Source organism: Harpia harpyja, chromosome 11 (assembly GCF_026419915.1).
Source record: "Harpia harpyja isolate bHarHar1 chromosome 11, bHarHar1 primary haplotype, whole genome shotgun sequence".
Taxonomy (NCBI): domain Eukaryota; kingdom Metazoa; phylum Chordata; class Aves; order Accipitriformes; family Accipitridae; genus Harpia; species Harpia harpyja.
This window is the reverse complement of record NC_068950.1, coordinates 29,509,916-29,534,158: the sequence shown is the minus strand read 5'-3', so window position 1 is coordinate 29,534,158 and position 24,243 is coordinate 29,509,916. Positions and strand designations below refer to the sequence as shown.

Genomic DNA, 24,243 nt, shown 5'->3' with positions numbered 1-24,243 from the left:
AAAAAAAAAGTCTTTTTTACCCCTATAAAAATTACTTCTTTGACCAATGCAGTCTCCGAGTTCTATCCCACATAATGCTTCAGAATCAAGGAATGGAGAAATTACTAAAAAGGTAAAAAAAAAAAAGAAAAAAAAACCTCTAAGAACTCTATAAAGGTAGTTTGTTTTCTTCAAATACTATGCACACTGATATTAAGCAAGCTGTAATAAACCCATCAACCCAGGGATTACCTTTACAGGTGCAACAAATATAAAATAAATTGCTTTAAATAGCCCCTTAATTAAAACAGGAAGTGATTACAGCATAACCCCCCAAGGATCATGCACACCGAGAGGTGAAGGGGCTGACCACTGTCTGCTCTTCATCGTGGCAGCGATCCTCAGAGCATCCTTGAGAGTGGTATGTCATTAGAGAGAGGAACAAGCATGTGTAATAGCACTTTAGATCTCTGACCAGACTTAAAGAGTTCAGTATCTACAAACAAGCATGAGTTTGTTGCAGATACTTTAAACATTAATGATTCTGCGATGCACATAAACCAGTCGGCTCTATTCAGGCGCTGGCATCACGCCAAGACGCAAGCGGCAGCACGGTGGCTGATGCCAAGCACTGTCCATTTGGGCTGCTCTCACGAGGATTTCCTCCCCTCACTGTGTCTTTCATGGCATGAAAAGCCGCTTTGCCCCTAATTTCCCAGTCAGAGGATATAAACAGTTACTCAGTACAAATCAGAAACTGAAAAAGGCAATAGTTACTTTAAATAAACTGCTTCCACTCCACAGCTGCTACATGCTTTTGCCTCTTCACCAGCAGGTCTTTATGGCATTGTCACCCCATGGATCAAAGACACATGCATGAATAAGCCCTTGACCTTCAAAAGCATGTGCACAAACTCCCCAAAAGCCCACTGACAAACTGGCTTCAGCTCTGCAGGAGAAAGAGTGAGCAGAGGGATCTTTCTGCCACACACCAAACCACTTTGGTATCTCAAACATTATGCAAATATTTCACGTGAGTGCTTTTCTGCCTCATGAAACCAAAGCTTGCACTTGGAAAACAGTTAAATCACAAAGCATCTTCCATCTGGAAAAAAAGAATAATGACGCAAATAGCATTTGCAACATGGGAAAGGAAATTGGTAGATAGGATTTGCTGCCTAGCAAATATGTACATTGCTGGAAGCTTATTTGCAACATCTAAGCATGCAAAATATTTGCCTGCATTGGCCCCAAAAGATGTATTTGGAAACCAAGATAGTGGTCGTGGTCTAAGTGGAGAACAAGCACTGTAGTTTTAATGTGATTTAAGCCAAGGTCCAGTTGGCACGTATTGGGGTTAAGTGGGAATATGGTATCAACCTTCACTTCCTACAATGTTGAAAAGAAATCCATTTACAGTGATTCCTAACAGGATTTTCCAGCCAGCCAGCCAGCTAACACACGTACATTTTCAGTAGCAAAAGCACAGTCCAGATCCTGGCAACCTACGATGTGCAAGTCCTACCAGGATGTCTCTGAGATACCGACACATGTGAGATGATTCCACTGATTACGTGGACACTAATCCCACTCCTCCCCAAAAGCAAAAATATTACAAATTCTTCAGAAGGCACTATTCAGAGCTCCATGATGTCAATCTATCACAGGAACCAACATTATAAAGGGGTGTTTTTCTTCAACATTTTGCAGGTGATACACACATCTATAAACACATAAGAGTTAGAGTTCAATCCTAAGCAGTTGTAAAGAAAATTTAACATTTTATATATGCAAAAAACTATATACAGAATTTTTCATACGGCATTTCTAACAAAAAATATTCCTATTTTCCCCACCATAACCATTTTGCCTGCACAAGGAGACATCAAATTAAAAACGGCCTCCAGGGTCCTTTCCACTTAAACTCTTCTCCCACAGACCTAAGAGTGCGAGCTGGCACTATGTTTCTACATTACTAACTCAGAACCAAGTTATCTTCTTACTCTTACTTTTTGTGTACTTGTTATAAACAAAATACATGAATCATTTTCCCAAGCTCTGCTATAGGGGTGCATTACTTTTAATCAGTTTCTTTTTAAAAGCCAGCATGGCTAGAATTATTTGCTAAGGAATTACCTGACAAATCCTATTAACATAAATAGCACTTACTGTAGAAAGTAACCAGATTAACACCAGGAACTAATGGTGTAAATTAAGACTATGGGGCAAATTAGCACCTCTACAACTATGATCCATTTTATTGATAACATTTACAGGAAATATCTATTTGCTGCTGTGTTTGGAAAGATTCCCAGTAACTGAATTCTATCATTTATCTTTTCTTAATCTTCTGTCTAATAAAGACTCTCTCAAAAAAAAAAAAAACCCAAAGAAAAAAAATCCACGACCATTTTCTCCTTACGAAGTTGGAAACCCACGTAAGGCAGCAATGATTAAAGTTTTAAAGGTAAAATTGATTCCATTATCCAAAGAAGAAAACAGCAAATGACAAAATGAACAACTATGTATTTTGTTGGCTTTTATGGTGCCCCACTTTTTTCTATGCTTCTCAAAATCTAGTACTTTAGACTCAAATGCTAACCAATGTTGACATATATAAAATCGTATCAATAAGAAAGGTAAGCAGACTGTTCCGCAAAGCAGTAATTGCTTATTTGTCAGGAGTTACTGTTTAATGTACGCAGCTCTCTAAGAATATAGACATCTATTTCATAGCAGTTGTACAATTCAGACAAGGTCCTAACACAAATAAAGTTAAATTGACCATATTGCCCTTCATGCAGTAATTTTGTATAGATGAGCTGTCATTTTAAATTTGACTGAAAGTAACTGTAGATACCTTAACTGGATTAAAAAGAAGAACTAAGCCACTTCTCCATAATAAAGCCAATTACTGAGCAGCAGGGATCCACTTCATCATAAATTAATCTACTCAATGTGATCACTAGTCAATACATGCAAAAGGAGAGCTGCATTTGAAGTACCTTAATTAACTCAGTGCATAACAAACCAACCAGGGGAAATTCAGAACACTTTTCTCCCAGTTTCATGAGACACTTTAAATGGGCAATTTTGCTTTCAGAAATAAATGTTTCTTCAGTATGAAAACAATTTTTACTTTTTTCTTCTTACATAAAGGGATTTTTTTTTTTTTTTAATAAATAGTCAACTATATATTGAGAGATTAACCACCTAAATGGGGGTCAAACCATTTGCAGGGGGGACAGCTTTCCTAAACAACCATGCTTACCAACCTCCCTAAAGCACCTAGAGCTCCAACAATGAGAAAAATCTACCTAAGAACATGATATTTCATCTATCTTGCAAGCAAATATAACTGGTCTAAGTATTTAAAGCAGCTATCAAGTGAGCTATTTCTAAATAAATGCCCAATAACTTTGACACACTTTGCAACTAAAAATACGCTTGTATCTGCAGCATTTCCACAAAAAGAAAAAAATGTGAGCTCCCAGAAGAGAAGACCAAGTGGTTTTTCTTCTGCTGTTTACAGCAGTTGCTTTGGTGCCTTTGTAAACAAGCCCCGTTCCCAGAAGCAATCTCTGTGCTGGAAATCTGGGCACAGCAACTCCCGGCAGGCAGGGACATGGGGCCAGAAGCCCGCCAGGATGGCGAGGATGGACGGGGGCAACCTGGATGGGGGGGCTCCTCCAGAAGGCAATGCACACCTGGGCTCCCATGCCAGTGTTTCAGGTCCTCTCTGCTGAGCCGGGAAGAAACACAGGCTCTTAAATGTCAGTGCAAAGAAAGCGTGAGCTTTCTCCAAAGGTGTGAACCTGGAATCCCCTGTCTCCTGAACTTTACGCTGTTTCTAACTCTCAACAGGATACTAGAGTTAAGGTCAAGATAACGTAAGACACATCAGTAATTAAAAGTAATACCTTTTTGGAAAGGGTTGGGTGGGTTTTTTCTCCTTACCTTCGTTTGGTGTGGTTTTATTTTTGTTTGGGTTTTGTTTCTTTTTTTTTTTTTTTTTTTAATAGACTGGGAAAAATCTTTAATAAGATGCTGAATTCACACACTAATGGAATTATGGAAATGAGACTATCAAACACTCAGCCAAAGATAACCAGGAACAAAGAGGGTGGCTTCTGAAAGTGAAAACCACTCTTCTCCAGTCTATTAGATTAGCCTGAGACAGTCAACAAGACAGTAATTACAGAAAGTGACATGATGAATAGCTTTTATATGGTCTTCCAAAAAGTCTTTATTAAAAAGTCCCAAACAGCAAGCTAAAGAAACTTCTGCAGACATTAAGTAGCTTCAAGGCTGGAATCCAAGGCCAGGGTTAGGCACTAGCTAACAAAGGAAACCCAGTGTGTCCTCACGTTACCAGCCTTTAGCAAGCTTGCTTTGTAAAACGCTTGTCTTCAGCGAGGTGGGGGCCAAAGAGCACAAAGGACAACCACACCTGGACATGCCATGAACAAACTGACTGAGAAACAACTGTGCAGCTCCACATTTAGTAGGTATCAGTCTCACAATCTGAGTCATTTTTTATGACCTGACGTGCATTTCCACCAGAAATTTGCTTGATAAAGATAAAAGGAGGAGAAAGAGAAAAGAGACGTAAGAAGGCATTATTACTCCTCTAAAAGAAAATAGAGGACATAACACTTCTGTGTTCCTGAACCCTCTTACCTGTTGAAGGGCACTTAAAGGCAGGATTGTCTTCTACTGCCGGCACACTGGGAGCCTTGCAGGCAAATCTCTGCCGGTGCTGCTGCACATGCTCCCCGGGATGCGCGGCATCGGCCTGACTCGCTTCGCTGGGCTGAGCCGTCCGACTGCTCCCCGCGCTCTCCATGGAGCGCGGGGGACCCTCGTGGGGACCCACGGCCATCCCAGAGTCACCCCCGGAGGAGGGGTTGTACCGAACCGCCAGGGAGCCCGCAGCAACAGGGCTATTCACAGCGGAAGGGCGGCCCCTCGGCAAGTCGGGCTCATCATCTTCAGGGATGGGGTTGTACCATATTTCTCCTTCATCATCTGCGTCGTCATCCTCACCCAGGTCAGAAGCAGCGCTCCGCGGTGCGGCAGGGCTTGCGGTGCTGGGCAGGGCACCAGCAGGAGCGCGGCTTCGCGCGGGGCGCTCCCGCCCCACTGGGGAGGTGGAAGGAGCCCGCGGCGCGGCAGGTTCGGAAGGCAGCGGGATGGGAGATTTGGGTACCGGCGTAACAGCCCCCTGCGTTTCCTTACAGGTGTTTTCTTCTTCCGGAGGAGGACGTCGGTGCGTGCTCTGCTGCAGCCAGCTGCGTTTCTTAGAAACAGTAATGCTGTTCATCGGCGGCCTGTGCTCAGGGACCTCGCTGGCCTGGGGGGGCTTGGGGTCCTTCCTGCTTCTCGAAGCTATGTAAACGTTTTCTATTAAATCTGTTCCCAGAAAGAAAGGCAAAAAGAGAGGGAAAGACAAATGTTTAGAATATTGTTTTGCTTTTGACAAATGAACACATAAGCTGTGCGACACTTGCATTAGACCTCATCCGAAAGGACAAAAAATAAGTTGATGTGATCATAAAATTAGATTTCAGCCCATCAAAGCAGAAGGTGCACATAATTAATAAAGAGTCAGGCTTGTTTGGCTGTGTTTTTAACACCATGTAATTTAGATAAATGGCAGTAAGATAGCTCTGCTGAAAGGTCACGCATACTTACATAGAAATGGCTGCTTTTTCTCCGCAAAGTTCAGGTAAATTGGTTTGAAAAGTTGCCATGTAGTATTCCTCCAGTTTACTTACACCCATGAAAATATAGTCCCTGCTTTTAGTGTAATGTACTGCTTAAATGGCTACAAAAAACCCACATAGATTCACTTCTAGATTTATATATAAATAAAGGTGAGGATATCTCTTGCACAAAAACCTCAAGAAAGGGCTGTCCTTACCAGCTTTATCCTATAATTAAGACAGAAACATCCCCTGATTTGTGGGGAATAAAACAAAACACACCACCAGGAAAGGAAGGAAGGAGGAAGAAAAAATATGTACAAAAGTTTTTAAATACCTCATCACACAACAAAAATTTCATGCAACACCTGATCAAATTCCATTGACTGCTGCCAAAACTTGTCATGATTTCATTAAAGTAACAGCTGAACATTTAATTATATATCAAAAAAGCCACTTGCACTTGAGTCCCTTGTCGGAGCACGTCCCAGCACCCCACTCAGCAGCAGTGCACCACAGCAACATGTCCCGTCCAGGGAGGTGGGACCACGCAAGGAGAGAACACCTCACCCTCGAGCAAGCACCGGCCCTTTCGCTAGGACTGGAAGGAAAGCTGCAAATACATCCAAATTAAAAACAGGGAACAGAGGTCAGATAACCCTCATGCTCCTTCGTGGAGGAGGACAACCCAGACAGGGTTTGCTCAGCCACTAAGACTGAATGGGGCTAACTGGGTTCTCATAAAACAGACAACTTGTTTTCATGCGAAGCCCTCGGCAACTGGAATTCCAGATGGGAGCAGCTATTTGATGCTGCTTGAACATTATTCTCGGAAAAGAATTATTTACACACCAATAACAGATGTTAAAATACAGATACCTCTCAGGAGGACTCAAGGAGCAGCTCTGTAAACCCAGCTAAGTTCACTGCAGACAGTGAGGCAGGAAGACAACTGTCACTTGAACACCTTCCTTTCGACCCTCTTTTTAGGTTTGTACATTAATGACAGAAGAGATCCTTGATAAGATCTGAAACGCTACCATTTCATTTGATGAAAGATTGATCATTTGGTGAATTTTAAAAAAAAAATGAGGTTTACTTGTTTAGCTGAACTGCAATATGAACACTGCTTGTGATCTGAAGAATTAACTTGGTTCAAAGAATCAACAAAATTAACCATGCTCACTTTGAAGCCTGGGCACACATCCATTGAAGTGTTTTGCTACACTGGGGCCTAAGTTGGTCAATTAACAGAATCTGAGGAAAACATGAAAGCAGGGCTGAGGACACAGTTCTCTGGCAAAGTTTCAGTGAATTGGCAGCAGTCATATTCCTTCTCCCACCCCTAGCCTGGAAACGTAAGCGTGCCACCGTAAAGGTTCCCCTTTACACAATTTCACTATTATTTCAAGTAAGAACTAACCAAAAGGACAGGGAACTAATCTGCAGTGAGCACAGGGCTATGCCTAGATTTCCAAGAAGTCAGTTTGGATTGGGGACTTCTTGGGCGGGCATCCTCCTGCCAGTGACAACTACCTCAAAGCCTTCCACTTCTGCATGGACAGCCCAAGGAGCAGTCCCTGCTCCGGTGACACAAATAGACGGAGCATCCGAGAGCTGTATTTCCACAAACAAAAATATCTGCTACTTCCTGCTTCACTGTAGAAATGCAGGCCCTTCCACGCTGGTTACGACAGCCTACAATTCCCAGAACAGTGGGCTCCTAAGAAGTACAGTGTGCCTAAATATACACCCAGTGACACAACTGGCGTCAGCAGACACACAAGGCAAACTCAATTTTGTTTTCAACATCCATCCGGGTATCTCAATAACAAACCATCTGCAAAAGCTTACCGCAGAAACATTAATAATCAAGTACCTCCAGTGTCCTCCAATAACCGTACTGCTTGCAGAGACATGCCACCTATCACACGTATTCAAAACTACCCCTTCTCAGTCTCCAAATCAGCCGACAAGGTGCCAGAGGTCATTGATTATAAACGTTCACTGAATCTCATCCAAATGATACACTTACACATATATCTTCCAACTGCAGTTTTTGCAATTGATAGCAGTATTTACATGCACTGCTTCCCCTTTATTCAAATTTGGCCCTGATCCTGAAAGCCCTTATGCCTGTGTTTATTTTAGTAACAAGCTGTTTCACATGCAAGTATCTGCACAACCAGTGGTTCAATATCACAGAGCAAGTTTTCAATGTCGTTAGCTGTTACAGTAACGAGCCAGTTCTAAATAAATACAAAGCTTTCAGAGACATACAGGTCAGGCACATACTTTTTGTTCTAGAGCAAAGTTTCATTCAGAAGAACGCTGCCTACTCTCTATTAGTACTTTAATATATTTAATATATGCTCAAAACCAGACCAGGCCGCCACACAAATACAGAAGATGACAATGGTTCCTTCTCCAAAGGCTTCCATACGGTATTTAATGTTTCATACACCTTACTACATAGCAAGGCATACAAAATATTTCAACACCATACTGTGCGCTGCTTTTCAGACAGTAATGAAGAGGGGAACAGCTTTTTCCAGCCTCTCCATATATGGATCAAACAATTCATAGTTCTTCTAGTTGCTATTTAAGCACATTTTCTTTCACTAAGTTTCCTAGTAAAACCATAAAACATAATAATTATGTATTTAAATGGAACAACAGCAAGACTAAAAATTGATTCGTAAGCTTTCAAGAGCACCTTTAAAAAAAAAAAAACCAAACAAAAAAACAACAAGAAGGAGCAAACAAAAGCCAGAGAACGGCCCACGGTCATATGATAAGACGACGTGCAGGGATTCACACAACGTACTGGTCTAAATGCAAGAGCCTCTTACTTTAATGAGGAATTTTTACTCCCGAGAAGAAGAGCAGTTACCGACGCGAAGATGCTGCCGTTGAGGATCGATTCAAGACCCAGATTCAGGACCGGCACCCACCCCGGCCCCCTCCCGCGGCTCTCCGGGGAGCGGGCACGGCGCATCCCCGGCGCCCACGGGACTCCTCGCCCGGCGGGGAACCGGCCGCCCGCCCGCCGCCGTCCCGGCGCTCCCCGCCGCCCGCGCCCGGCAGGTGAGGTGAGGTGAGGTGAGGTAAGGAGCGGCCGCGGGCGGGCGGGCGGGCAGGCAGCCGGAGCCCCGGCCCGGCCGCAGACACTTACCCTGCGGGGCGCAGACCCCGCCGTGGCGGTGCCCGGCGCCCGCCGCCGCCCCTCGCTGGGACCTCCTGCCCCGCAGCTTGGAGAGCGTCCTGCGGAGCGGGTCAGCCATGCCTGGGAGCTGCCTCCCCGCCGCCTTCAGCGGGCGCTGCCCCCCGGCCCGCGGGAGCCGGCAGCCCCCCTGCGCGGCGGCGGCGGCGGCGGCAGCCCTGGGCCGCGCTGCCCCATGGCGGCGTGGCTCCGCGCGCCCGGCCCCGGCTCCGCCGCGCACATACTTGGCATAGCTGAGCGGGGTGAGAGGGCGCCCCCAGTGCGCATGCCCGCCGCCGCCCCGCCCGCACGGGGGGCGCCGCCCGCCCCGCCTCGCCTCGCCTCGGGGGGCCGCGCCCGCCGCTCCTCACGGGGCCGGGGGACGGGCAGGGGGACGCCGCCGAGCCCGGCCCGGCCCGAAAAGCGGGGAAGGGGTGTCCGCCCCGGGCCGCCTGAGGGAAGCCGGTCCCTACGGTGCAGGGCGAGGGGGACCGCCTGTGCCTGCCGGAGGTAGCCCGGGCTCCTGGGGCTATCGCAGGTGGCGGGCCGCCCCTCCCCTCCCCCCCGCCCCGGGTGTCCGTCCTGCTCGGGCACAGACTCCCCATCAGTACCCGGAGTTGTCCTGGGAGTGTTTCTCACTACAGCTCTGAGTAGCATCTTCTCCGTCAGCCGTGTGCCTAGCGTTTCTTGCCAAAGGATTCACGGCATAGTTTAAATAGTTCTTTTCCCTCGATGTTAATTGTTTTTTTCCTCCCAAAGAAACAAATCTGTAGGCTGCAAACTTATTTTTCCCTTCTGGGCTCAGGCCGTGCATGTGGCAGTTCTTGCTCCCCGGCAGGTTTTTAGACAGTCTCCCTGCAGTCCCGGCCACCGGGGGAAAAGCAGCCCGCTCTCTCAAAAAGCCTTTGCACCCTCCTCAGCAGAGTAACCCAGCGGAGCGGGGATGGGGTTGGCCTTGGTGTTAGTAGCCTTTAGTATGCCAGCCGAGTTGCCACACAGGTAGAAGACAAGCGGCATTAGGACAGAGCAAACAATGTACTGAGGCTGCTGAAGCAGGCAAAAATTTGGTTTTGGTGTATGTGTTGCTCAGCTACATCATGCATTAATTCCATTAGCAAGTGCACAGCCCTTCGAAACCGATCTTGGGAAATGGTATGTCATTGATTTTTTACCAAGATAAAGTACTGAGATAGCTTTCATTGGTTAACATCTACATACGTCTACATCTCCTGCATTTCATTATAAACAGCTTCAGGAATGTATTTTGCAGATTTTTATATGACATATCTTACTAACGATCTGCGATACACCTACCCTGTGGTGGGTGAGAGCAGAGGAGCCGTCGCCGACCCCTACCCGTTGGCGGTGGGTTGGATGTCACCTCCCCACGGAAGGCAGCCGGGAGCAGGCAGCCATTCCACACGTTCTGCGTGCCAAGCACAGCACTGCCTTGGTACACAGCAAACCCCTAAAGACTGGGCCAAAGGAAGTGCTCATTCCGTGCTGGAGAAAACAACTGCAGCTCATGAACATCGCACATACTCACAGATTTCCTCGCTTACCAAATTTTGAGGGGGATTTAATAATTTGATCATTTGAAAATAATCTTCCTGAAGAACAAAATTAGATTAAAATTTTGAACCTTTGTATATGAGACATCAACAGTAGTAACCCAGTAATACCTGTGTTTCTACAATGTAAAAAAAAAAACATTACAGAGTAGTTACGATTTCTCTTCATCTAAAATGAATCTCACGATAGTTATCCTATGTCACATTGTAACAACTTGAAATGCCATTTTGCCATCCTGTCTGTTGAAACCATTTGCATTCCTTTAAATACACATATTGGGAAATATCTGTGTACAAGTTTCAGAGCAAGATGTAAAACCATTCCAGAATGCCTTTGGTTGGGAAAAATCACAGACGAGAGGGCAGTGGCTGGGACGGTCCCAATGCTCACTGCTGTGCAGGTAAGGAGCTGTGAGTCCCAAGGGGTCTGCCTGGCCTCTGTCCCTATGGGGGTCAGATCCTGCCCCCTCTGACAGCTGTGTCACAGCGCCCACAAGCTGGCTTAGGAACAGCGTCTCAGGCAAAGTAGCATGCAAGAAATGCATAAAACCAACACTATCCATGCTTTCCTGACAGTGCACTCACTGTGCACAATTAATGCATCTGTCTCCAGCAGATTAATTCACAATTACGTTTTCTTCATTACCTATGGGCCCAAGTAAAGGAAAAGCCCAATGCCACCTCCTCTAAACTGATCTTACCTGTTTGAGTGGTTAAGCTTTCGTTCCCAACAAAACCTTTCACTTCCAGGATAGAATCAGCATGTAAAACCTTTTACTACACCTTCCAGAACTGTGGTTCTGATCTGTAAGGATGCAAAGAAGAAAGGTATGAACATATTTGAGGGCATTTCTTTTTGTTCATCTCATAGTCGGATGCTAAAACAGGTTGCCCAGACAGGCTGTGGGAACTCCATCCTGGAGACACTGAAGACTTGGCTGGCCCTGGCCAAGCTCACCTACGTGGCTCCTGCTCTGCATTGGGGCTGACCAGAGGACCTCCAGAGGTCCCATGCAACCTAAATTAGTCTCCCAGCTCTAAACCTTTCCTCGTACCGGAGCTGCTATCCTCCCTAGCTGAGACATGGCTTGGATGGAAGGAATGCAGACCAGCCAAGCAGAACACCAGCGACAAAATCCCCGGTAAAATTCTGCATGGGCACCACAGCTCGACTGCACTAACCTTTCTGATGCTATTGGGAGGTTACCTGTGCCACCAGCAAATGTATGCCTGAAGCAAAGGGCATGCATCTGAAGCCTGGAAGAGGGGATCTTCCCCATTAAAAACCAGTGAAAAGATTCAAAATAGCTAGCAGATGAACTCTGGACATTTTCTGCAAGAAAAAGTTGCTGCAACCATTTCAAATTGAGCAAAGAAAAGAAGTCTACGCCTACCTTGACTGCCATCTTCACACCTGCATCTTTCTCACCTGTTCTAGTGGGAAATCAGATTCCTCCTGTCCACCTGTGCCTTAGATCATCTGAATGAGTTCCCTAATGAATAACAACTTACTGCATTTAAAGTAACTGTATGTAACTTTCAGCAAGTTCCTCTTACTTAGGTGGCATTTTGGGAAATTTTGTTACTTGGATATTTCCTTTTAGCAATTAAAACAATATTAGTAGAAAGTAGGTACTAGCCAAAGTAAGGACCAAATCCTGTGAAGAACTGGAGTACTGACATTTGGTGTGCAGTACTGCCTTCTCCCATGAGTATTAGCTATGGAAACAAAAGAAAATTCAACAGCATTGTGTTTTCCGTGCTGCTTCACACAGTACTTTCTTCATGTTCTGTATGGTTTTAAATGTTAGTTTAAGCATTTAGATTACTCCTCTATGCAATAGGCACACAGGAAATAGCTCGGTGAAAAGCTGCCAATAGTTGAGTCTATAAACACGGTTTGATCTGTATCTTAGAAAATTGTTTCCATTCCAAACTGTGGTTACAAAGCACTTTTTCTTGTTGGCAGCTGAATTTTTTTTAAATCCCTATGCATCCTGTATTTGCCCAACAGAGTTGGCATTGATCACACACAAAAAAAAAAAAAAAAACCTGCAGATAAAATAACATTAAGGATCTGTCTGGAACTAACTTGAGCCAGTGGAGTAAGAGTCAAAGCTGAGCTTTTGTTTTCAGCTCAGCCTGTTTTGTTCAGGAGCTGCAAAGCACACAGTGCTGGATGTGAGTCCTTTTACTTGGACTACAAAAAGTAAAAGCTACTTCAAGAGGATGGGACTAGAGCTTGCATCGACTTGAAGAGGCTTCTTATTAGGAAACTGGCAAATATTTAGGACCGGTTAAACAGTGTGACTTTAAACAAATAGAAAGCAGTATTCTTCTGAAGGTACAAAGAGAAATATTTTTAAAAAGTTTTTTCATTAACAGACTGAGATTTCGCCAATTCCTTAATCTTTTCTGAGTTGATGACATGAGAATTGTAAATGACTGCACAAGCAAAAACGTCAAACTTAAGTTGGAAAAAAAATGCATTGATGAGAAGGATATCCCTGGTGAAGAAGCTGATACATAGGTGGCAATATCTGGGCACTGATACAGCTGAATGATGAAATTACGCAGATAAATAGTTCCTCATAAAAGACTGACAAATAACCTTTACAGCCTTGCTGACAGTTTCAGAGGTCAGCTCTGCCTCAGCAGACACCGTGAAGAAGCTGTGCTTTCCTAAGTACACAGACGTGCATTTCTGTACAAACTTAGGGACTGGTTTTGAACTGTTCTGGTCTGATTTTGGAAAATTCCATTCCTCCTAGCATCTAAGACCTGCTCCTGTACCTGAAATAAGTTACATATTAATTTAGGATGTAACTGTGTAAAGATATCCTTTATTTTACTTCAGTGCAATTCATTCATATGAGTAAAACTAAAAGCGTCTGGAAACGTGAGTCTGCTTTTCATTGAAGCTTAGCAAATCCGTATCTTTCTTCTCTAAAGACCTGTCACAGACAGGAGGATAGAGTGACAACTATATGACTAAAGCGGAGCTGGTGACAGCTGGGAACTGGAAGCATCTGAATGCCCCAATAAAATCTATGAGCACTCTTTTTATTGAAAGTGTCTGCCTTCCTGACATCGAAATGGACTGAAAAAAGAGTCCCATGAAACTTTATCAGGCAGCTAATAGCCGTGTGCATTATCTCCAGCCTGCCAAACGACTGATCTCTCTCTGATGCAGACACCACTATAGTCATCCATACCTTTGTAACCCCCAGACCCTATTTTGAACTGGCCAGCCGAGGCACCCCAGAGGCCCAGAGGGTCCAAAATACAGCTGCTTATCTTCTTAGGAAGACAAACCAATGGGAGAATAAAACATTTATATTCTAAACCTGAGGAGGTTGCTAGACAACAGGCTGGACAAAGCTGAAGGTGTTCATTACCAAAACGGCTCAACGCTCTGCTCCCTGGTCTCTGGAACCATTTGCAGTTGGGGTTGCACTTTTTAAAAGCAAATTTTAGAGACTCCAAGAGCAGTCGAGTGTTTGGCTCAGACCACTGACTCCCTTCTAGAGTGCGTCCTTGCCAGAAACCTCCTTAGTCCAAAACGGCTTTAAGAGGCACCACTGTTGAGATCTTACACCCAGTGCACTACACCTGCATTGCTGTTGCTTGGCCACGTCCAGCCAAACTTGGTGCCTTCTCACAAGGAGGTAACGGACCTCTGAGAAGCCACTGCCACTACCAGTTCCTCTCTGACTCCTGTGGCATGGGCCACCTGGGCTCTGGCAATGTGACTTGTAGCATCAGGATGGTGGCTACCCTGCCTGTAATGTGAAGTGCTGAGCCCATTGCTCCCAGTGGCATGAACTACTTGTCCTGTTAAGCTGTAATTAACATTAAACAGGAAAGGATTTTAAGAGCCATGTAAGGTTAACCTAGATACAAATGAGCAATGTGGTGGAAATACTTGTGTTCATAGCTATCAGCTAAGTGAAGCAGCAGGAGTGTTCACGGCTCTGCCTTCTGTGCTTTGTTTAAACAGAAAAAAGACTGTAATTCATGCTCTTTTTAGTATCTTGCACTTATTTTTTTAAGTTGGTATTTGTCTTTTTAAAGAATGCAAGCTAACATCCCTATGAGCTTTTCAAAACATGTCATTGAACTTCAGGGCCATCATTACCACCTCTGACTGCAATCTTACAGCATGCCAGTGCTATGGTAGGATGCCAGTCTCACTGAAGATATGCTAAAAATACCAAAGCGTTTTGGATACAAAGAAGCCAAAGCATTACCCATACAGTAAAAATAGTCGGTATCATGACCATCATCACCATTACCTTCTCCTAACATGGAGACAAAACCAGCAGGTTGGTGACACTCCACCTTGGTTGAAGTGAAAGGAAACACCAGCAAAGAGTGCAATATGTTTGGGCAAAAGAAAAACAGATTCAAATTTATGCTCAAAACATTAGGAGATCCTCTATGAAGGAACTGAAATCACAAAATAAGCATGTCTGTCTATTTTGTCCTATCTCATTAGGCCAGGACCATATCTGTGCTCCTGCCATTTCTGCCCCGGAGAAGCAGAGCTCTCACCCACGTCTGCCTGCGCGACACCTTTCTCCTCAGCCTCCTGCCTTCAGAAAGCCTCCGCCATCACTCAGTCTCTCACAATATTTGGCTATTAATCCAAATTTAGATTAAAGGTGACATTTGCGAATCTCATCCCCTAACTAGCTGGAGCCGTAAGGTTTTTGAGCTGTGTCCTGTAGCAGCCCCTGTTAATATTGCACCGGAGTGCTGTACCAACTGACAAACCCTTGGAGCTCTGCCAAGGGTCTGCCAGGCCACACAACAGAGCCCAGGAGATGTTGCAAGGTACATCTACCATAAATCCCATTATGCACAGGGTCCTAAAACCTGCTGCATATGCAAAATTTATTTATTAAAAAACCTGCAAAACTTAAGCATTGCAAGAAGAGTATCTTGAATGGCTTCCAATTACCTACTAACAGCCAACAAAATGCCAGAATGGGGGAACACATTTAATGAACATGTTCTTAGGGGAATCCACTTTCTTAAAGTTCCTTTCTTCCACTTCTACCATTAGAAATAGCAATTTTTTTTTAATCATCAGCCTCAAAACTCTGAGTTTCAAGGCAGAGCAAAGTATAGAGGATTTCTAAATGCTGTAAAAGGAAAGGCAGTATTTAAAAAGAGAAGTGGAAAGGTCCTTACATTGAAAGTCTGATCCTTTCTAAGTACTGTATGTAGTGTGCTGTGCTCAAAGTACTTAAGATAATCACAAGGATGCCTTAAAGATGTGTTCTTATAATCTTAAATTACAAGCAACAGATATTTCTGTAGGCAAAATCTGCCAATGACTTTCACATGTTGAAAGGATCTAGTCTATTTTTCTCTTTTATGTAAGCTAAATAATTTTATTATTCAAACAACTTTATACGTGTGCATATATGATCATTTCATGATAGTCATCCTGTATGTTACAAAGCCAAAAAAATGGGGGAAAAAAAGCTAGAGAAACCCTGCATATCACCTCAGGCTGCTGAGAGATCTGTGGAATGTCACATGTGAAATATTCTCTTCTCTCTGTTGTGTGTGTGTCAAACAGAGCAATCAGAGAAGTTAATGGTAAGAAACTATGACAATGAAGTCTGTGCATGCATTAGCGTGCTCATACCCAGCTTGTCTGCAAATCTGAACAACACTGCTTCAGTACAGTGGCTGAAAAATAGAAGAGCATTCTTGTTCAGCTACACAGGTGAACCCTGGAGGTTTTTTTCATCTCCTGGAGTGTACCTATCAAGCAGGACAGAATAAAACTGTGTTTCGCCGGAGAAAAAAGCTTTCCTGCTTAGGCCAGCCGCTATGGAGCACGTGTTTTGACCTGATGAGCTTTCTTGACTTGTAAAGAACAATGCAGCAAGGAGAAAACTAGTACTTGATCCTGCTGGCTCCAGCAGGGAAAGTCCCTCATTTGCAAACTTGCCAGGGTTGCTGCCTACCATCTGCTGACAGCTTGCTCCCAACACTCACTCACCCCTGTGATAACAAGGAATGACAAAAGTGCAGCAGCTGATGGGAAGGTGGCACGGTCAAGCTTCTTTTAATTATTAATGTCCATCATAACATTCAGTCACTCCGGGGAGACACAACAGAATCCAAGAAAACGGAGGGGAAAAAATAGATTTATAATTTCATTTGTGCTCCCTTAATCACTCATCTCCTTGTTTGCTCATATTCCGACCAATCTCATTTTAAAGATCTCAAGTTATATGGTCCTACTATTACCCCAACAGTCTAACCAGTCACGTGGTTAGGAAGCGTTTCCAAATACTTAACCCAAATGTTAGTCAGCTATTCTATCTAGTCGTGTCTCATGTGGTGTATTAGTGTACTGTTCTGCTAGTCTTCTGTGGCTGCTCGGACTATGGCACACGGTCCTGGGTGGCATCTCTTCCTACCCAGCCTAACGGGCCGCACAGCTGGTAGCAGCCCAACAGGCAGAGGTGACACGAGGTGCCGGCGCAGGGAATGTCAGCTGGTCCTGCATGGGTTCCTCTGCGTTTCCAGGAATATTACCTGGACAATAATATATATTTATTTAAATGCAATTTAATCTTTCAAATAATTGAAAATCAATTTACTTTTCACTTTGGAATATTTTCTGAGTGGGAGTGGAAAGTCCATGTATCTCAGCTGATTTCAAGTAGACAGGAAAGGCTGCAAAGGCTTCTGTGCTTTCTCTAGTGGGCTCTCACAGTAAGGGCACTCTTCAGGTGAGATCTGTTATTGAGAAGTGTGAGCTATTGAAAATATTCAAAATATTTACATTCTTTACTGGATAGAAGCACTACTTTATCCTAATCTCTTCTCTAATTACTTGAGTTTCCAGCCATGCCACAGCATAATCTGTGTAACGTCCACAACAAAGACACACAGCAGTTCAATACAACAAATTTCAGACGGATATCACAATGGTGGGGATTCTGAAAGACCATGACTATATTAAATCCATTTTTCAAAGTAGCTTTTTCCTTGTTTAACACCTCCAACCCTCCTTCTCATTGCTAAAATTTGTTCCCTAAATACCATATTCTTCTCTAGAATAAAAAGACTCAACAGCATGTAAAAAACAAGTATTTAAAGTTACATTTCTGCATTTTTTACACTAGGCTGTAAGATATAAAATGACTGATCTTTTAAAATCTGGTTTTGGATGAGTTTAACTTTGTGTGTTTCCAAACACCGGTTTCTGCTCTGAAGCATCGTGCACAAGGTCATTTTCAGTGTTCTTCCACTTTTGTCTGGCAAATTCCCCTGTTGTGTATATAGAAAAGAAACACAGCTAAACCGGATATACTGAGTGTAAAAACAGAATTTGCATGGGAGGGACAAGGGCAGAGGGAAGTCTGAAACTAAAATTACTCCAACTGGCTTTTTCAAACTGTGTTTCCAAGGTGACAGAAACCTCTTTATTGCAAGGTTGCTCATTTATCTTGAGCAGTTGCCAGGATTTTGATCTAATTTTTAGTTCTGAAGAACTAAAATTATCCCCCTCCTTCTCAAAATAAAATGCAACCAACCAAACACAACAAAACAGATTTTAACCACATAGTGGCTTCTATCTTTAAAACCAGCAACAAAGAAAAATCAGGTCAAATTGTAAAGCTGCCAGTTTTAGCATCCCTTTGGAAGATGTATCCTCAAATAGCACATTCTAATCACGCATATAGTTCATCAGGTATCGCAGGCTAAATTATGCGCTAAGACGCCATTACAAGTTTGTAGCCTTTCCGAGGTGACTCCGTTGTGCACTTATGTGACAGACAGGACCCTGGCTGGGCAGCTAGTGGCAGGTCAAAGCCTGCAGGCTGTAGAAGGAAAACCTTGGGGGGGGACGACACACACACAGAATGTGTTTCTCCAGATCTTCATACATGTTCACAGGGAAAAAAGAACCCTAAGCAAACACCAAAGACTGCCTCCTGCATTGCTCTATAAACAACCCCAAAACCGACAGTTCATTTCAGCAACACCACCGATGCAGTGAAGCTGATGCTTTGTTAACTACGGTATCAAGTCTCAGAGCTTTAACACCTAGATATCATTAACACCTTGCCTTAGGATTCAACGCCCTCTTTTGCACAGCATGTTTTCCTTTGTTATAGACAAAAACTGTAATGTTCCTTTTTCTTCCCCAGTCCTGCCCCTTCCTTCTACCAACATCCTGCTCTCCTAGAAAACACTCAAAAAATTTGACTCAGTCATCTTCCCCCTCTACTTTGCCTGCTTCTGAAACACAAATGAATTAATGCTCTAAGCCAGCATTTTTTTTCCTTTCTAAACAGCAAATGGGTTTAATGAAGACCCTTCGGTACTTAACCTGCTTTACCTGAACAACCCCAGAGAATGATGCCCCTAGTTTTACCTCCTCTCTTCCCCTCATCACTTCCTTACCCTCACTTATGCTGTCACTGCTGAGCTTACTGCAGGGTTTTGGGACAAGTGCCATGACACAGCTCCATACAAGATTCACTTCCTGAAGTGGGACTTTACCACCTCGAGACCTCACAGCCGCTGCCGTCCTCACGCACCTCTTTCTTAGGCCTTGGAAGGGCTTTGCCCGTAATGCTCCCAGGGCCCTGAGCTTTGCCTCCCACAGGAGCAGAGCCCTCTCTAGATAGCTAAAACGTGTTTATCAGTCTTTGACAGTCAGTTACTTAAAACAGTTTTAACACTCAGCAACCTCTGAATGGACACAGGTTTAGGGATCATTTTGGCAGAAACCCGTGTCTCCAGGATTCAATGTGCACAAGCAGGCAACATGCACGGTTGGTCCCACTGGCTGCCCCCACCTCCGCTGCCCACCCAGTGAAAACCAGCTTGTGACTCACAAAAGCATCCTGGGCTCCAGCGGCGTTTCTGGTTCCACACACCATTTGAGAAGGACAACAGTTGTTATGGATGGACATTGGGAAGGACCGCTTCCCAAGGAAGTGTTTCCTTTGCCATGGACAGGCGTGAGCCCCGTTACTTCCCGTGCTCAGCGCCACGGCTGCTGTTGCCTTAGAGATCAACACCAACTGAAGAAGAATCTGCTCTTCCCAGGTATCAGGGTGTCCTACAGAACTGGTTGATGCTCGGCTTTCACCATTAAGAAGTCCTCATGTTGTAGTCATTAGAGACTACTGCCAGGCAAGAGAGCCAATATCAAAGTAAGCATCGATTTCTTGTGCAGAGGCAAAAGCAGTAGTGGCTGCAGCTGCCAGTACTGGAGTGCTGCTCGTGCTCTGTGGGGAGGCGAGACAGAGTGCATGGCGAGCAGGATGCGAACGCACAATCACTCTCTCCGACTGGCTCTCTCCTCAGATAACATAGAGTCATAGAATCATTTGGGTTGGAAAAGACCTTCAAGATCACTGAGTCCAACCATCAACCATGCCCACTAAACCATGTCCTGAAATGCCTTGTCTACGTGCTTTTTGAATACCTCCAGGAATGGTGACTCAGCCCCTTCACTGGGCAGCCTGTTCCAACGCCTGGCAACCCTTCCAGTAAAGAAATTTTTCCTAATATCCAATCTAAACCTCCCCTGGCGCAACTTGAGACCATTTCCTCTTGTCCTATCTCCAGCCACCTGACAGAAGAGACATGTAAGACATCAGCTCTCCCTGCTTCTCTAATTCGGGGTACTCCCCAGAAGCCCAAAGTCAAACTACTTGTTCACTGTGCCAAGTCTTGCCAGCGCTTAGCGTGCAATGTTTAGGAATCCCATTAGGAAATGCACCCAAAGCATCAAAGAAAAGGTGAATGATGTATTTTTATATGTCTGATTCAGCAAGGACTGCTGAGTCAATTGTCTACTGCGAAGCTACTGGCCTCTGTGTTTCTGTCTGAAAAATACATCCATCGCCTCTGCTTGTCCATAGGAGATAGAGAGAGAGAGAGAAGCTCCAAAGGCTTTTAGCCCAGTCAGCAGGGGCAAGCCCCATCTTACTAACACAGCTATGACAACACAAATCTATGCATCTCAGGCACTTTTAAGATGTCTGTTGTATTGGCTTGTGCTCTCCCCATCAGATCTGCATACAAAATGTATTTTTTAAATACGTTCACAAATGTTAACCTGAAGCAGAATTTTTCTTTGCCTGTCAGCAAAGAGCATCTGGAAATGATCAATCTCTCTCCACCTTGCCCAAATGTCCTCAGGGAGAAATTAATCTTTTAAGACAACTATATTGAAATGAAAAAAATGCTTTTGTAAGCTTGCTAAATTCAGACGCTAGTTAAGTTTTCCTGAGAAGAAAGCACAGGGAGGGGAAAGGGATCCATTCTTTCTAGGAGTAAAAAAACCACAATCACTTTCCTTATTCTATTGCTAGGTGCACAACAAGGCTTCAGCCCCTATCGAGAATCAGAGGCTCAATGCTATGGCCCCTGGCAGTGTAAATTCACATATGTGAATAGCTTCATATACAACAGACTTTCCCTTGCCTATAGTGGGATTCATACATAGCTGAGCTTCACACGCATACATAGATTCTTGCAGGAACGAATGCAGCATCTCTAAGGAGAAATGTTACTGGTCTGGGAACAACAGACAAGCAATGATCAGTGCTGCAATTTACTCCCGCTCTCATTCTCCACCACCCCTTGTACTTAATGTAAGAACCAGTGAATCAATTAATAAAAAATAAATAAATAAAAAAAATCTAAGGTGAGGAAAAAGCTAAGTTTAGAAGGCAATACTGGCGTGCTACCAAGAGCACAAACCTTGAATACAGTTGTGTTTTTCCCAGCAAGGCGTACTTTGGGCATGAAGGTGTGTCCCGGAGACACTGGGGTGCTGCACGTGCACTGCTCCTCGCACAGGCAGGGTGTGACTGCAGAAGTATTTTGGTTTGGATCAGGAGGGTGCTTTTGAAGTGACTCTCCCTATCAGCCCGGCAGACTCTGCTTCGGTTTTCAGAGTGCACCAGCTGGATTCCTTTCAGATGAAACTCCAACCAGAAGGTGTGCTCCAGAAGTGGATTTAATGCACTTGGACTGCTGCTGGGCGTTGAGCCTATGGGAGCAAAGCAGAGCTAGCCCACAGCACAGACTAGTTCCCATTACAGGCACTCTCCTATTGTGCCAAATAACTTCCTAATGTAAATGCAGCCACCGATTAAAGAGCATCCTTTAGCATGGTATCAGAAATAGAATTGCAGGGGTTATATCACATATAGCTTCCTAACAACCCTATAGCATTAACCAGGAGAGTCAGTAAACTTGCTTATTCTTATAAAAACAGAAGAGCTACTTATTTAACAAACAAAAGCAATGTAATTGAGAAAAACAAACAAATGTTCAAGATGGAACTGACCTTCTGAAATGGATTATTTCCCAAGTACCAGGAGAGCCCATTTCCCAACCACTTTTATTTCTGGTTCTTAATGCTCAAGTGTGTATGCACAATCTGGGATATAAACACAGCTCTGATGGAAAATCCTGTAGAGTTTCCCAGGAATTAGTGCTGTTACTAAATGTGATAGTTTTTCAGGTTAATTTCTGCTGAATGCTATTAAAATCTATGGGACTTTTGCAGAATGAGAATGAAAAATGAAAAACAGGGTCTGCAAAATATTCCCAACAAAAAATGACTGCTTCATTTAAGCCTCTTCACGCTACTTACTAAACTCTGAATTTCAGAGCAATCAGTGAAGACAACTGTGTAGCCCCTAGCATTACTGTTTGGCTGTAGACAAAGCAGGCATCAAGTGAAGTTTCCACCTACCATGAGGCATATTCAGCCCCTGGCAAAATTTGCCCTTTAAGCGAACCACAATAAGTATTTCCATAGCGAACAAGACTATTAACTTTCAGCTTCGTATGTTGCCAAAATCCTGTGAAAAATTAAATGAGGTCTTTTAATTAAAAGCCTAAACACATACAGTGGGTAAGTTCCATCTCTAGGACCCCTATTTCTTCTCTCAAGTATAATGGTCATTTCTTTTCATTCCTTCTGAAGACTCTTGAGGAAAAAGTTGCTTCTAAGGGCTAATTTAACTTCTGAGTGAACTGCAGGGCCTGACTGTTAAATCCTGTCCGGAGTTACACCAGTACAGCGGCAACACAATCCTCATCAGAAGCCTGCTCCAAGGAAACTTGGATGCAGTGCACTGGAGCAAGTTCTATGAGCAGACAAACTGCCCTCAGAAATTATGTCTTTTGCTATAATTCTGTCATTTATCTTAGAATTAGTTAATTTTTTTAAAATGACATAAAATGTTTTTTCCCTTGCTATGCTACAACCAAAGAACCAAGGCAAAACCTGAGATAAATCACATTTTATAACTCCAAATACATCACCCTGAGCCATTTACACCCGTGCTTACACAGGAGTCCTTGCTCTGTATGAACACAAAACTATGAACCACAGATCTGCTGAGAGGGTTATATGCTTCCCCAAAATGGAGAAGAAAGTTTAAAACTCTCTCGTTCAACTGCATGATTTCGCTGATTTCTACTGATTCATTAATGCACTAAGTTGCCAACACTGGAGGAAGGGCTGGCGGTGCTCATTGCATTGCTGTCTTCCCTTCGAGCATCATTTTAAACCTGAGAGGTCTGCCAGGAATGGCATGGGTCCGGCTGGCTGGCCTGGGGCAGGCAATGGGCTGGGTCACCTTGGGGAAGGCATGTTCCAGCCTTATTTTTGTAACTTTCTATGAAATAAGCTTATGAGTCCATGGGAAATTAGATAAATGCAACTTTTCAAGGCGAATTCTTCCTTACTTTCTTATTTTGCAGAAATAAGGGGGTTTTTGAGTGTTCTTAAATCTAAACCAACCATTATTCTTTCAATCACAAGATAATAAACCCCTTGTTCTTGGGCTTTTCTCTACTAAATTAGAAACTTTGAAACTCAATAATTAGTTTGTCTGAAATAAAAGTTTAGCGTGACATTTAACAATTCATTATTTTCATACTGGTTTTCACTGCTTTGATGCAAACAAACACACTGGACTAAAACTGTGTTTGCCAAATAATTTTTCATTGTGATCCATAAATGTAAGAATTAGTTTTGAAAGAGAAAAGATTATGGTAACTCTCCCCAGGCAGCATTCAAAAATTATGTGAAATTTACAGTGCAAAAGCTGTTCAAAAAGCCTCTGTGGTACTAAGAAAATCTAGAGTAAGATATCAAGAAAGCAACGAAAATAGACGTGTACTGCTTCAAGAGACACTTAATCAAGTATTAGAAAGAAAATTAGAAGAAAATCGGGGTCTATAGTTTAAAGTAGTACTGCAAATTCAGACAGGCATTATGGCAGCAGTTAACAAAAGCACCCTCTACTGGAGTCACACTGCTGAAAAGCCAGCCAATGTAGAATATAAGAGCTAAATTACTGCAGGGTTTCATTTGCCCAGTGGTCTGTTGGATGATTTTGCCGATGAAGCAGTGCAACTTTCTGCTAGCTACGTGATGCTTTACTGGCTCAACAGCTGCCCCAAGAAGGCTGAGAAAAGGCAGGAAAATAGGGGATCTCCAGCAGCAGGGTGGGGATGACACACGCCTGGGATTCTCACAAGCTCAGACCAGAATTTATTTGCCGTTGGCTCTCAAGCATTCAAGGAGCCCTGAATTTAGATATACACAGTCTGTATCAGGTAAGTCTCCCCGTTTCATCAGCACTGGAATCACTTAATGACATAGATTCTACTTATTTTCATATTGCCAGCTTGAGGTGTCAGTTATGCTTCTGTGGGGAAATAATGCAATGAATCTATTAATGTTATAATAATGTAATGATTCTCTGGC

At 43.7% G+C, this 24,243-nt stretch overlaps 1 protein-coding gene across 2 annotated transcripts in view; it reads right to left on the bottom strand.

Moving 5' to 3' along the window:
• Positions 1-24,243, bottom strand: part of SYDE2 (synapse defective Rho GTPase homolog 2) — a 49,665-nt gene that overhangs the window by 21,279 nt on the left and 4,143 nt on the right. Inside the window, exons 1-2 of one of the 2 annotated variants that reach the window (XM_052802141.1) lie at positions 8,860-9,138; positions 4,660-5,391 (exon numbers count right to left, since the gene is read on the bottom strand). In XM_052802141.1, the coding sequence (XP_052658101.1) occupies positions 4,660-5,391; positions 8,860-8,968 (841 nt within the window). In that variant the 5' untranslated portion in view covers positions 8,969-9,138. Of the gene's footprint in view, positions 1-4,659; positions 5,392-8,859; positions 9,139-24,243 lie in introns of those variants that run through there. The other variant, XM_052802142.1, reaches the window with a different exon arrangement.